The sequence below is a fragment of the Triturus cristatus genome, chromosome 3_1, assembly GCF_964204655.1.
Source record: "Triturus cristatus chromosome 3_1, aTriCri1.1, whole genome shotgun sequence".
In the NCBI taxonomy this organism is placed as follows: Eukaryota; Metazoa; Chordata; class Amphibia; order Caudata; family Salamandridae; genus Triturus; species Triturus cristatus.
The window spans coordinates 15,224,302-15,238,182 of record NC_140583.1 but is presented as its reverse complement, the minus strand read 5'-3'; the positions used below and the strand labels follow the sequence as shown (position 1 = coordinate 15,238,182).

Below are 13,881 nucleotides of genomic sequence, written 5' to 3'. Positions count from 1 at the left end.
AATAAGCCTGACACCATTAAAAATGATTGATAATGTGAATACAGTCTGTTATCACACTTTATCTGAGCTCCTTTTTTGTAACCTTCAAAGTGGTCGTTGTCCCCAAGTCCTGTAATGGCTGCCACTATATGTTGTCAAGTTGTGGCTAGCCAATCAAGAGGGGCCCCTTTGGGACTCCCTGAAAGCCCTTTGGGTGTCAGGGTGGGCTTACCCTGCCCCCTTACATATTTCTTTATTTTATTTTCAGGGTGCAGGGACCATGAATCTGAGTCCTGGAAGGGCTGTCACAACATATTGTTCGGGTTGTTGCCAACCATTCAGGACTGACGAGTCCCCTTTAAGTGGCCAGTCTGAGTGAGCATATCTGTACATCAACTGTCAATATAGCTATAATGTTTCAGCCCTAATTCTTCAAAAACAGCTGAACAGATTTACAAAAACCCATAGAAGCACACTTTGTCTGCATTTCCCAACAGAAACTGCATGAATTGTCATTCGTTTTCTCAGCCCTCACTTGATGGATTGCCCGGAAACCTTCCAGGAAGGAGACGAGCTGGATGAACTTTATGTTTTTTTGGAAAGTTTGAGAAGATTTTTTGTCAAACAGCTCCGAAGTTATTAAGAAAACAAAAAAGCTCTTCCGTAGGTAGTTATAGTTAGTACCTAGGGCCATATGTATCAAAGGGTTTTACCCATTCTGTGCCTATGGGAAAAAGTGTTCATACATATGGCCCCTAGTTTCCATAGGAAAAGTGTTTTTTGTTTTGCTAATAACTTTGACACCGTTGGATGAATCTTCACAAATTGTTCAAACCTATTTGCTACTCACTTCAGCTGCTATTTGGAACGTTTCGGGTGATTTGTCAAGTGGGGGCCGAGAAAAAGAGGGGTTCTAAAATACGTTTTCCACATGGAATTTTCCATAGGGATTTCAGACATGATTAGAGCCCGAACCGCTGTACGGAATGACACCAAATTTGGCAGAAAGTTAAATCTTGGCCTAGAAACAGCCCTTTTTGTAATTTGCTGCAAAATGTTCAGTAGTCTTCTAATTATTAAAGGAAAAAGATTTATGTATATCTAGCGACGTGGCTACTTCTAGGATCCGACAGCTGTCATGATGAGATCTGATTGGCTGCCACTACTTCAACCAAAGCCGTAGCTTCAAAGGGGGAGGGGGCATGGACCCTCCCCTCCCTGATTTTGGCCCAGCAGACCCCTTCTCCTGGGGCCCGGACAAAATTAGAGAAGGGAGGGGGGCTGCGCAGCCCCCCTTCCGAAGCTATTAATGGCTCTAAGAACCCAAGAGCCGGCTCCAGCTATGTTTAGGGGTGCCCACCCCCAGGACATAGCGGTTTCCCGGTCCACATTGGCGTGGGCAGGGAGACCTGTGTTTGCTCTCGCTTGACAGGAGCAATTTCAAAGCTCCCGCCAAGTGACAGCAAACAGGAAGTACGCTCTCAGCTGGCAGCAGCTTTGAAAATGTTGCCACCAGCTGGGAGCGGAGTTTAGACTCTGTTTCCCTTCCCACAGTAATGCCCCCCATACAATTAAAAAGCTACAGAGCCCCGGGGAATGGGGTCCCAGGGCCAAATGAGCCTGGTCAGGAGGCCGTATGTTCACCTCCCCCTCAATCTTTACAGCCTGGGCCCAGGAGATAGAGTCCTCGGGCCAAATTCGGCCCAGGGAGGGGGTGCTGTCCTCCGTCCATTTAGAATATAGCTGGGCCCAGGGAATGTGGTTCCCAGGCAGTAAGTGGCATGGAGAGGGGGGCAGTGTGCCTTCCTCCTGAGTTCCCTGCATGTGGGGGGATGGCCCTGAGGCCAACCCCCCCGTCGAGCCCAGCCGAAGGCTGTGTGCAGCGCGGGGTTGGGTGCCTGCAGGGGGTTGGCCGCAGAGTCTGGCTGCGGTGTGGGCTGAATTAATGTGAGGTAATTAAAAATTACTTAACGTTAAAAAACACTGCTACTTGCCTCACAGATTACATCTCTCATGGCATCTTCTATGACATCATTATTAATATCAATGCAACATTTGCAATACAACTATTGAGGGGAAAACTGTGCATGGTGAAGGCGTGAGATATAGTTACCTTAAGGCACGTTTTACAGTTTCTTCACATATGCATAATTATAACTTCTGAATTTCTATGGTTTTGTGCATGTAATATCGGAACCTAACTATAACGTCCCTGTAATTTTTCTTTTTTTAGTGTATTTGTATATATATATATATATATATAATATGCAGCAGTGATGGACAGAGTTGCTTGAAATGTAGCAATTAACTAGCTTCAGCATGTTACGTTTTCTGCAGCTTGGTGCAGGAGTACAAGTCCTTCTTATTAGCAGAATTGTAAATAAATATCCCTGGAATGTTCAGTTTTGAGCTGTATTCTGAGAGATTTTTTAAAGATAATATGTCAATAGCTAAGGTCTTTTACATGTGTGAGCTGAAATAATAAAATAAAATGAAATTTAAATAAAATTCAATAAAAATAAAATATTCGGACCAGCGTTCAGTGTAACTAACCCATATAGGTATTTAAGAGTTGCACATCGTTGTTGGGGTGGGGGTGTACTTTGTTCAGCTATGGAACTCACTGACTCTGGAGTTCACTGAGTTCCTTTGATCAAGTGCCTGGAGGCAGTTAGTCTAGCAGGGAGGCGCTATGACAGGATGATCGAGCAGTGCTAGAGCCACAGGCACTATTCAGGAGACCTGCTCTCCCAGTGACCCCCCTCCCTGCCCCCCCCCCCCCAGGCATCAACACCCCACCTGTGCTCTTCTTGTCCTCCTTCTTCATCTTCTTCAGACGTTTGAGCAGACCCCTGAGGTCAGTGATGCCATACTGGAAGGCAATCTTCTCGTACTCAGATGGGGGCGCCCCCTTCAGGATCTCCCAGACATCCACTTCAGGAGCAGCCTCACCCTTCATCTCACCTCTGGGGTTAATGGAGGAAAACATGATCTCAGATGGACACAGCCCAGTGTGTGACGTCAGATAAAGCTTCCAATACTTTCAAAGAAAAGTAAACATGCCATGCACTGGAGGAATACACATGCCATGCACTGGAGGAGCTAACATACCAGGCACTGGAGGAGTAAACATACCATGCACTGGAGGAGTAAACATACCAGGCACTGCAGGAGTAAACATACCATGCACTGGATGAGTAAACATAGCAGGACCTGGAGGAGTAAACATGCCATGCACTTGGTAGGATATTATAGGACCCTACATGCAGCATGCTCCAGGAAATTTCTAAAGGCACCTATGCATGATATGCACTCGAAGCTTCATCATGGAAACCGAAACATGCCATGCCCTGGGCAGCATTTCAGAGGACGCAACATGCAAAGTTCACCACAAACATTATTCAAAGGAATCTATGCAGGCACTGCTGAAACTGGTGAATGGAGGCACAGCTGAGACAGATATGATGAGACTCTGTTGAGCTGGTGGAAAGGAGGCACTGCTGAGACTGGTGAATTGAGGCACTGCTGAGACAGATGTGAGGGGACACTGTTGAGGCTGGTGAAAAGAAGGCACTGCTGAGACTGGTGAATTGAGGCACAGCGGAGACAGATGTGTGGAGACACTATTGAGACTGGTGACAAGGAGGCATTGCTGAGACTGGTGAAAAGAAGGCACTGCTGAGACTGGTGAATTGAGGCACAGCGGAGACAGATGTGTGGAGACACTATTGAGACTGGTGACAAGGAGGCATTGCTGAGACTGGTGAAAAGAAGGTACTGCTGAGACTGGTGAATTGAGGCACAACTGAAATAGGTGTGATGGGACACTGTTGAGGCTGGTGAAAACGAGGCACTGTTGAGGCTGGTGAATGGAAGTATAGCTGAGACACTGTTGAGACTTGAGAATGGAGGTACAGCTAGGACAGAAGAGAGGGAACACTCTTGAGGCTGGTGATAAGGAGGCACAGCTGAGACGATCTTGAGACTGGAGAATGGAGGCACAGCTAAGATAGAAGTGAGGAAGAACTGCTGAGATAGGTGAAAAGGAGGCACTGCTGAGGCTAGTTAATGGAGGCACAGCTGAGACAGATATGATGAGACAGTTGAGGCTGGTGAAAAGGAGGCACAGCTGAGATTGGAAAACGGAGGTACAGCTGAGACACTTGAGAACTGTGCAAAAGAGGCACTGATGAGACTGGAGAATGATGAGGCTGGTGAAAACAAGGAACTGCTGAGACTGGTGAATGGAGGCACAGCTGAGACAGAAGTTAGGCGACACTGTTGAGGCTGATGAAAAGGAGGCACTGCTGAGACTTGTGAATGGAGGCACAGCTGAGACTGAAGTGAGCAGACTCTATTGAGGCTGGTGAAAAGGAGGTCCTGTGGAGACTGGTAAATGGAGGCACAGCTGAGACAGAAGTGAGCAGACACTGTTGAGGCAGATGAAAAGAAGGCACTGATGAGACTGGTGAAAAGGAGACTGCAGAGACTGGTGAATGGAGGCACAGCTGAGACACTGTTAAGACAGGCAAATGGAGGCACAGCTGAGACAGAAGTGTGGATGCACTGCTGAGACTGGAGAAAAGGCGACACTGCTGAGGCTAGTGGAAGGGGGCACAGCTAAGATAGATGTGAGGAGACACTATTGAGGCTGGTGAAAAGGAGGCACTGCTGATACTGGTGAATGGAGACACAGCTGAGACAGAAGTGAGGAAACACTATTGAGGCTGGGGAAAATGAGTCACAGCTGAGACTGGTGAATAGAGGGAGAGCTAAAACACCATTGAGACCTGTGAAAAGGAGGCACTGCTGAAACAGGTGACTGGAGGAAGCACAGCTGAGACAGAAGTGAGGAAACACTATTGAGGCTGGGGAAAATGAGTCACAGCTGAGACTGGTGAATAGAGGGAGAGCTAAAACACCATTGAGACCTGTGAAAAGGAGGCACTGCTGAAACAGGTGACTGGAGGAAGCACAGCTAAGATTGAAGTGAGGAGACACTGTTAAGGCTGGTGAAAAGGAGGCACTGAAGAGGATGGTGATTGGAGGCACAGCTGAGACACTGTTGAGACTGGTGAATGGATGCACAGTTGAGATAGATGTGAGGAAACACTGTTGAGGCTGGTGAAAAGGAGGCACTGCTGAGACTGGTGAATGGAGGCACAGCTGAAACACCCCTGAGAACTGTGAAAAGGAGGCACTGCTGAAACAGGTGACTGGAGGAGGCACAGCTGAGACAGACATGAGGAGGCACTGCTGAGACTGGTGAAAAGGAGGCACTACTGAGACTGGTGATTGGAGGCACAGCTAAGACACTCTTGAGACTGGTGAATGGAGGCACAGCTGAGATAGAAGTGAAGAGACACTGTTGAGGATGGTGAAAAGGAGGTACTGCTGAGGATGATGATTGGAGGCAGAGCTGAGACCCTGTTAACACTGGTGAATGGAGGCACAGCTGAGATACATGTGAGGAGACACTGTTGAGGCAGGTGAAAAGGAGGCACAGCTGAGACTGGTGAAAAGGAGGTACTGGTGAATGGAGGCACAGCTGAGACAGAAGTGAGGAGGCACTGCTAAGACTGATGAATGGAGGCACAGTTGAGACGGATGTGAGAAGATAATGTTAAGGCTGGTGAATAGAAGTACAGCTGAGACACTGTTGAGACTTCAGAATGGAGGCACAGCTGACACACTCTTGAGAACTGTGAAAAGGAGGCACTGCTGAGACTGGTGAAAAGAAGGCACAGATGAGACACTCTTGATACTTCAGAATGGAGGCCTAGCTGAGATAGACGTGAGGAGACCATGTTAAGGCTGCTGAAATGGAGGCAAATGTGAGGAGATACGGTGAGGCTGGTGAAAAAAGGGCACTCCTGAGACTGATTAATAGAGGCACTGCTAATACGGAGAAGTGGATACGCTGCTGAGACTGGTATGTGGCAGCAACGGTGAGGCTGGTATGTGGAGGCGCAGCTGAGACTGGTACGTGGCAGCAGTGCTGAGACTGGTATTTGGGAGCACAGTTGAGACTGTTATGTGGAGGCACTGCTGAGACTGGTCTGTGAAGGCACTGCTGAGACTGGTATGTGGTAGCAGTGCTGAGACTGGTATGTGGAGGCACTTCTGAGGCTGGTGGAAGGTGGCACTGCTGAGACTGGTATGTGGAGGCACTGCTGAGACTGGAATGTGGAGGCACTGCTGAGGCTGGTATGTGGAGGCACTGCTGAGACTGGTATGTGGCATCAGTGCTGAGACTGGTATGTGGAGGTGATGCTCCAACTGGTATGTGGAGGCACTGCTGAGGCTGGTATGTGGAGGCGCTGCTGAGACTGGTATGTTGCAGCAGCACTGAGACTGGTATGTGGAGGCACTGCTGAGGCTGGTATTTGGAGGTGCTGCTGAGACTAGTATGTGGCAGCAGTGCTGAGACTGGTATGTGGTGGCACTGCTGAGACTGGTATGTGGCAGCAGTGATGAGATTGGTATGTGGATGCACTTTTGAGACTGGCATGTGGAGGCACTGCTGAGACTGGTATGTGGAAGGGCTGCTGAGACTGGTATGTGGAGGTGCTGCTGAGAGTGCTATGTTGAGGCACTGCTGAGACTGGTATGTGGAGGTGCTGCTTAGACTAGTATGTGGAGGCAGTGCTGAGACTGGCATGTGGAGGCACTGCTGAGACTGGTATGTGGAGGTACTGCTGAGACTGAAATGTGGAGGTGCTGCTGAGAGTGCTATGTTGAGGCACTGCTGAGACTGGTATGTCGAGGTGCTGCTTAGACTAGTATGTGGAGGCAGTGCTGAGACTGGTACGTGGAGGCCCAGCTGAGACTGGTTTGTGGAGGAACTGCTGAGATTGGAATGTGGAGGCGCTGCTGAGACTGGTATGTGGAGGGGCTGCTGAGACTGGTAAGTGGGGGGGCTGTTGAGACTAGTATGCAGAGGCACTGCTGGGACTGGTACATGCAGGCACTGCTGAGACTGGTATGTGGCAGCAGTGATGAGACTGGAATCTGGAGGCACTGCTGAAACTGGTATGTGGAGGCACTGCTGGGACTGGTATATGGAATCAATGCTGAGAGTGTTATGTTGAGGCACTGCTGAGACTGGTATGTGGAGGCGCTGCTTAGACTGGTATGTGGAGGCAGTTCTGAAACTGGAATGTAGAGGTGCTGCTGAGAATGGTATGTGGAGGCACTGCTGATGCTGGTGTGTGGAGCCGCTGCTGAGACTGGTATGTTGCAGCAGCGCTGAGACTGGTATGTGGAGGCACTGCTGAGGCTGGTATGAGGAAGCGCTGCTTAGACTGGTATTTTGGAGACACTGCTGAGACTGGTATGTGGAGGTGCTGCTGAGACTGGTATGTGGGGAGACTGCTGAGACTGCTATGCGGAGGCACTGCTGGGACTCGTACATGCAGGCACTGCTGAGACTAGTATGTGGCAGCAGTGATGAGACTGGCATGTGGAGGCACTGCTGAGACTGGTATGTCAAGGTGCTGCTGAGACTGGTATGTGGCAGGAGCGCTGAGACTGGTGTGCGGCAGCATTGTTGAGATTGGTATGTGAAGGCACTGCTGAGACTGGTATGTAGATGCACTGGTGAGACTGGTATATGGAGGCACTGATGAGACTGCTATGTGGAGGCACTGCTGAGACTGGTATGTGGAGGCCCTGCTGAGACTGGGTTGTGGAGGCACTGCTGAGACTGGAATGTGGAGGTGCTGCTGAGACTGGTATGTGGAGGCACTGCTGAGACTGGTATGTGGAGGGGTTGCTGAGACTGGTAAGTGGGGTGGCTGCAGAGACTGGTATGCGGAGGCACTGCTGGCACTGGTATATGGAGACACTGCTGAGACTGGTATGTGGAAGCACTGCTGAGAGTGTTATGTTGATGCACTGCTGAGGCTGGTGTAAGGTGGCACTGCTGAGGCTGGTGTAGGGTGGCATTGCTGAGACTGGTATGTGGAGGCACTGATGAGACTGGTATGTGGAGGCGCTGCTAAGACTGGTATGGGGAGACACTGCTGAGACTGGTATGTGGAGGCGCTGCTGAGACTGGTATGTGGAGGCAGCGCTGAGACTGGTATGTGGAGGTGGTGCTCTGACTGGTATGTGGAGGCACTGCTGAGGCTGGTATGTGGAGGTGCTGCTGAGACTGGTATGTTGCAGCAGCACTGAGACTGGTATGTGGAGGCACTGCTGAGGCTGGTATGTGGAGGCACTGCTGAGGCTGGTATGTGGAGACACTGCTGAGACTAGTATGTGGCCGCAGTGCTGAGAGTGGTATGTGTGGAGGCACTGCTGAGACTGGTATGTGGAGGGGCTGCTGAGACTGGTATGTGGCAGCAGTGATGAGACTGGTATGTGGGGGCACTGCTGATATTGGTATGTGGAGGGGCTGCTGGGACTGGTGAGTGTTGGGGATGCTGAGACTGGTATGGGGAGGCACTGCTGAGAATGGTATGTGGAGGCACTCCTGAGACTGGTATGTGGAGGCATTGCTGAAACTGGTATGTGGAGTCCCTGCTGAGACTGGTTTGTGGAGGTACTGCTGATATTGGTATGTGGAGGGCTGCTGAGACTGGTGAGTGTTGGGGATGCTGAGACTGGTATGGGGAGGCACTGCTGGGTCTGGTACATGCAGGCACTGCTGAGACTGGTATGTGCTAGCAGCACTGATACTGGTATGTGGCAGCACTGCTGAGATTGGTATTTGAAGGCACTGCTGAGACTGGTATGTGGAGGCACTGGTGAGACAGGTGTGTGGAGGCACTGCTGAGACTGGTACGTGGAGACCCTGCTGAGACTGGTATGTGGAGGGGCTGCTGAGACTGGTAAGTAGGGGGCTACTGAGACTGGTATGTGGCAGCAGTGACGAGACTGGTATGTGGAGGCACTGCTGGGACTGGTATGTGGAAGCATTGCTGATAGTGTTATGTTGAGGCACTGCTGAGACTGGTATGTGGAGGCGCTGCTTAGATTGGTGTGTGGAGGCAGTGCTGAGGCTGGAATGTAGAGGCGCTGCTGAGAATGGTATGTGGAGGCACTGCTGAGGCTGGTGTGTGGAGGCGCTGCTGAGACTGGTATGTTGCAGCAACGCTGAGAATGGTATCTGGAGGCACTGCTGAGGCTGCTATGTGGAGGTACTGCTGAGACTGGTATGTGTAGACACTGCTGAGACTGGTATGTGGAGGTGCTGCTGAGACTGGTATGTGGAGGGGCTACTGAGACTGGTAAGTGGGGGGCTGCTGAGACTGGTAAGTGGGGGGGGGGGGCTGCTGAGACTGTTTTGTGGAGGCACTGCTGGGACTGGTACATGCAGGCACTGCTGAGACTGGTATGTGGCACCTGTGATGAGACTGGTATGTGGAGGCACTGCTGAGACTGGTAATTGAAGGTGCTGCTGAGACTGGTATGTGGCAGCAGTACTGAGACTGGTATGTGGCAGCACTGCTGGGATTGGTATGTGAAGGTACTGCTGAAACTGGTACGTGGAGGCACTGGTGAGACTGGTATGTGGAGGCACTGCTGAGGCTGGTATGTGGAGGTGCTGCTGAGACTGGTATGTTGCAGCAGCACTGAGACTGGTATGTGGAGGCACTGCTGAGGCTGGTATGTGGAGGTGCTGCTGAGACTGGTATGTTGCAGCAGCACTGAGACTGGTATGTGGAGGCACTGCTGAGGCTGGTATGTGGAGGCACTGCTGAGGCTGGTATGTGGAGACACTGCTGAGACTAGTATGTGGCCGCAGTGCTGAGAGTGGTATGTGTGGAGGCACTGCTGAGACTGGTATGTGGAGGGGCTGCTGAGACTGGTATGTGGCAGCAGTGATGAGACTGGTATGTGGGGGCACTGCTGATATTGGTATGTGGAGGGGCTGCTGGGACTGGTGAGTGTTGGGGATGCTGAGACTGGTATGGGGAGGCACTGCTGAGAATGGTATGTGGAGGCACTCCTGAGACTGGTATGTGGAGGCATTGCTGAAACTGGTATGTGGAGTCCCTGCTGAGACTGGTTTGTGGAGGTACTGCTGAGACTGGAATGTGGAGGCACTGCTGAGACTGGTATGTGGGGGCACTGCTGATATTGGTATGTGGAGGGCTGCTGAGACTGGTGAGTGTTGGGGATGCTGAGACTGGTATGGGGAGGCACTGCTGGGTCTGGTACATGCAGGCACTGCTGAGACTGGTATGTGCTAGCAGCACTGATACTGGTATGTGGCAGCACTGCTGAGATTGGTATTTGAAGGCACTGCTGAGACTGGTATGTGGAGGCACTGGTGAGACAGGTGTGTGGAGGCACTGCTGAGACTGGTACGTGGAGACCCTGCTGAGACTGGTATGTGGAGGGGCTGCTGAGACTGGTAAGTGGGGGGCTGCTGAGACTGGTATGTGGCAGCAGTGACGAGACTGGTATGTGGAGGCACTGCTGGGACTGGTATGTGGAAGCATTGCTGATAGTGTTATGTTGAGGCACTGCTGAGACTGGTATGTGGAGGCGCTGCTTAGACTGGTGTGTGGAGGCAGTGCTGAGGCTGGAATGTAGAGGCGCTGCTGAGAATGGTATGTGGAGGCACTGCTGAGGCTGGTGTGTGGAGGCGCTGCTGAGACTGGTATGTTGCAGCAACGCTGAGACTGGTATCTGGAGGCACTGCTAAGGCTGCTATGTGGAGGTACTGCTGAGACTGGTATGTGTAGACACTGCTGAGACTGGTATGTGGAGGTGCTGCTGAGACTGGTATGTGGAGGGGCTGCTGAGACTGGTAAGTGGGGGGCTGCTGAGACTGGTAAGTGGGGGGGGGCTGCTGAGACTGTTTTGTGGAGGCACTGCTGGGACTGGTACATGCAGGCACTGCTGAGACTGGTATGTGGCACCTGTGATGAGACTGGTATGTGGAGGCACTGCTGAGACTGGTAATTGAAGGTGCTGCTGAGACTGGTATGTGGCAGCAGTACTGAGACTGGTATGTGGCAGCACTGCTGGGATTGGTATGTGAAGGTACTGCTGAAACTGGTACGTGGAGGCACTGGTGAGACTGGTATGTGGAGGCACTGCTGAGGCTGGTATGTGGAGGTGCTGCTGAGACTGGTATGTTGCAGCAGCACTGAGACTGGTATGTGGAGGCACTGCTGAGGCTAGTATGTGGAGGTGCTACTGAGACTGGAATGTGGAGACACTGCTGAGACTAGTATGTGGCAGCAGTGCTGAGAGTGGTATGTGGTGGCACTGCTGAGAGTGGTATGTGGCAGCAGTGATGAGATTGGTATGTGGATGCACTTTTGAGACTGGCATGTGGAGGCACTGATGAGACTGGTATGTGGAGGGGCTGCTGAGACTGGTATGTGGCAGCAGTGACGAGACTGGTATGTGGAGGCACTTCTGAGAATGGTATGTGGAGGCACTCCTGAGACTGGTATGTGAAGGCATTGCTGAAACTCGTACATGGAGTCCCTGCTGAGACTGGTTTGTGGAGGTACTGCTGAGACTGGAATGTGGAGGCACTGCTGAGACTGGTATGTGGGGGCACTGCTGAGACTGGTGAGTGTTGGGGATGCTGAGACTGGTATGGGGAGGCACTGCTGGGTCTGGTACATGCAGGCACTGCTGAAACTGGTATATGGCAGCAGTGATGAGAATGGTATGTGGAGGCACTGCTGAGACTGGTATGTGGAGGTACTGCTGAGACTGGTATGTGGTGGCAGCACTGATACTGGTATGTGGCAGCACTGCTGAGATTGGTATGTGAAGGCACTGCTGAGACTGGTATGGGAAGGCACTGGTGAGACAGGTGTGCGGAGACACTGCTGAGACTGGTATGTGGAGGCACTGCTGAGACTGGTATGTGGAGGCACTGCTGAGATTGGTACGTGGAGGCCCTGCTGAGACTGGTTTGTAGAGCTACGGCTGAGACTGGAATGTGGAGGCACTGCTGAGACTGGTATGTGGAGGCACTGCTGAGACTGGTATGTGGCAGCAGTGATGAGACTGGAATCTGGAGGCACTGCTGAAACTGGTATGTGGAGGCACTGCTGAGACTGGTATGTGGAAGCATTGCTGATAGTGTTATGTTGAGGGACTGCTGAGACTGGTATGTGGAGGCGCTGCTTAGACTGGTGTGTGGAGGCAGTGCTGAGGCTGGAATGTGGAGGCGCTGCTGAGAATGGTATGTGGAGGCACTGCTGAGGCTGGTATGTGGAGGCGCTGCTGAGACTGGTATGTTGCAGCAGCACTAAGACTGGTATGTGGAGGCACTGCTGAGTCTGGTATGTGGAGGCACTGCTGAGACTGGTATGTGGAGACACTGCGGAGACTGGTATGTGGAGGTGCTGCTGAGACTGGTATGTGGAGGGGCTGCTGAGACTAGTAAGTGGGGGACTGCTGAGACTGGTATGTGGAGGCACTGCTGAGGCTGGTATGAGGAAGCGCTGCTTAGACTGGTATTTTGGAGACACTGCTGAGACTGGTATGTGGAGGTGCTGCTGAGACTGGTATGTGGAGGCGCTGCTGAGACTGCTATGCGGAGGCACTGCTGGGACTCGTACATGCAGGCACTGCTGAGACTAGTATGTGGCAGCAGTGATGAGACTGGCATTTGGAGGCACTGCTGAGACTGGTATGTCAAGGTGCTGCTGAGACTGGTGTGCGGCAGTATTGTTGAGATTGGTATGTGAAGGCACTGCTGAGACTGGTATGTAGATGCACTGGTGAGACTGGTATATGGAGGCACTGATGAGACTGCTATGTGGAGGCACTGCTGAGACTGGTATGTAGAGGCCCTGCTGAGACTGGGTTGTGGAGGCACTGCTGAGACTGGAATGTGGAGGTGCTGCTGAGACTGGTATGTGGAGGCACTGCTGAGACTGGTATATGGAGGGGTTGCTGAGACTGGTAAGTGGGGTGGCTGCAGAGACTGGTATGCGGAGGCACTGCTGGCACTGGTATATGGAGACACTGCTGAGACTGGTATGTGGAAGCACTGCTGAGAGTGTTATGTTGAGGCACTGCTGAGGCTGGTGTAAGGTGGCACTGCTGAGGCTGGTGTAAGGTGGCATTGCTGAGACTGGTATGTGGAGGCACTGATGAGACTGGTATGTGGAGGCACTGCTGAGACTGGTATGGGGAGACACTGCTGAGACTGGTATGTGGAGGCGCTGCTGAGACTGGTATGTGGAGGCAGCGCTGAGACTGGTATGTGGAGGTGGTGCTCTGACTGGTATGTGGAGGCACTGCTGAGGCTGGTATGTGGAGGTGCTGCTGAGACTGGTATGTTGCAGCAGCACTGAGACTGGTATGTGGAGGCACTGCTGAGGCTGGTATGTGGAGGCACTGCTGAGGCTGGTATGTGGAGACACTGCTGAGACTAGTATGTGGCTGCAGTGCTGAGAGTGGTATGTGTGGGCCTACTGCTGAGACTGGTATGTGGAGGGGCTGCTGAGACTGGTATGTGGCAGCAGTGACGAGACTGGTATGTGGGGGCACTGCTGATATTGGTATGTGGAGGGGCTGCTGAGACTGGTGAGTGTTGGGGATGCTGAGACTGGTATGGGGAGGCACTGCTAAGAATGGTATGTGGAGGCACTCCTGAGACTGGTATGTGGAGGCATTGCTGAAACTGGTACGTGGAGTCCCTGCTGAGACTGGTTTGTGGAGGTACTGCTGAGACTGGAATGTGGAGGCACTGCTGAGACTGGTATGTGGAGGGCTGCTGAGACTGGTGAGTGTTGGGGATGCTGAGACTGGTATGGGGAGGCACTGCTGGGTCTGGTACATGCAGGCACTGCTGAGACTGGTATGTGGTAGCAGCACTGATACTGGTATGTGGCAGCACTGCTGAGATTGGTATTTGAAGGCACTGCTGAGACTGGTATGTGGAGGCACTGGTGAGACACGTGTGTGGAGGCA

General features: G+C 51.9%; 1 protein-coding gene across 1 annotated transcript in view; it reads right to left on the bottom strand.

Moving 5' to 3' along the window:
* The window catches only part of MYBPC3 (myosin binding protein C3), a 423,360-nt gene that overhangs the window by 249,309 nt on the left and 160,170 nt on the right, over positions 1-13,881 (bottom strand). Inside the window, exon 12 of the mRNA XM_085646556.1 lies at positions 2,779-2,945. Coding sequence (XP_085502682.1) covers positions 2,779-2,945 — 167 coding nt within the window. The remainder of the gene's footprint in view (positions 1-2,778; positions 2,946-13,881) is intronic.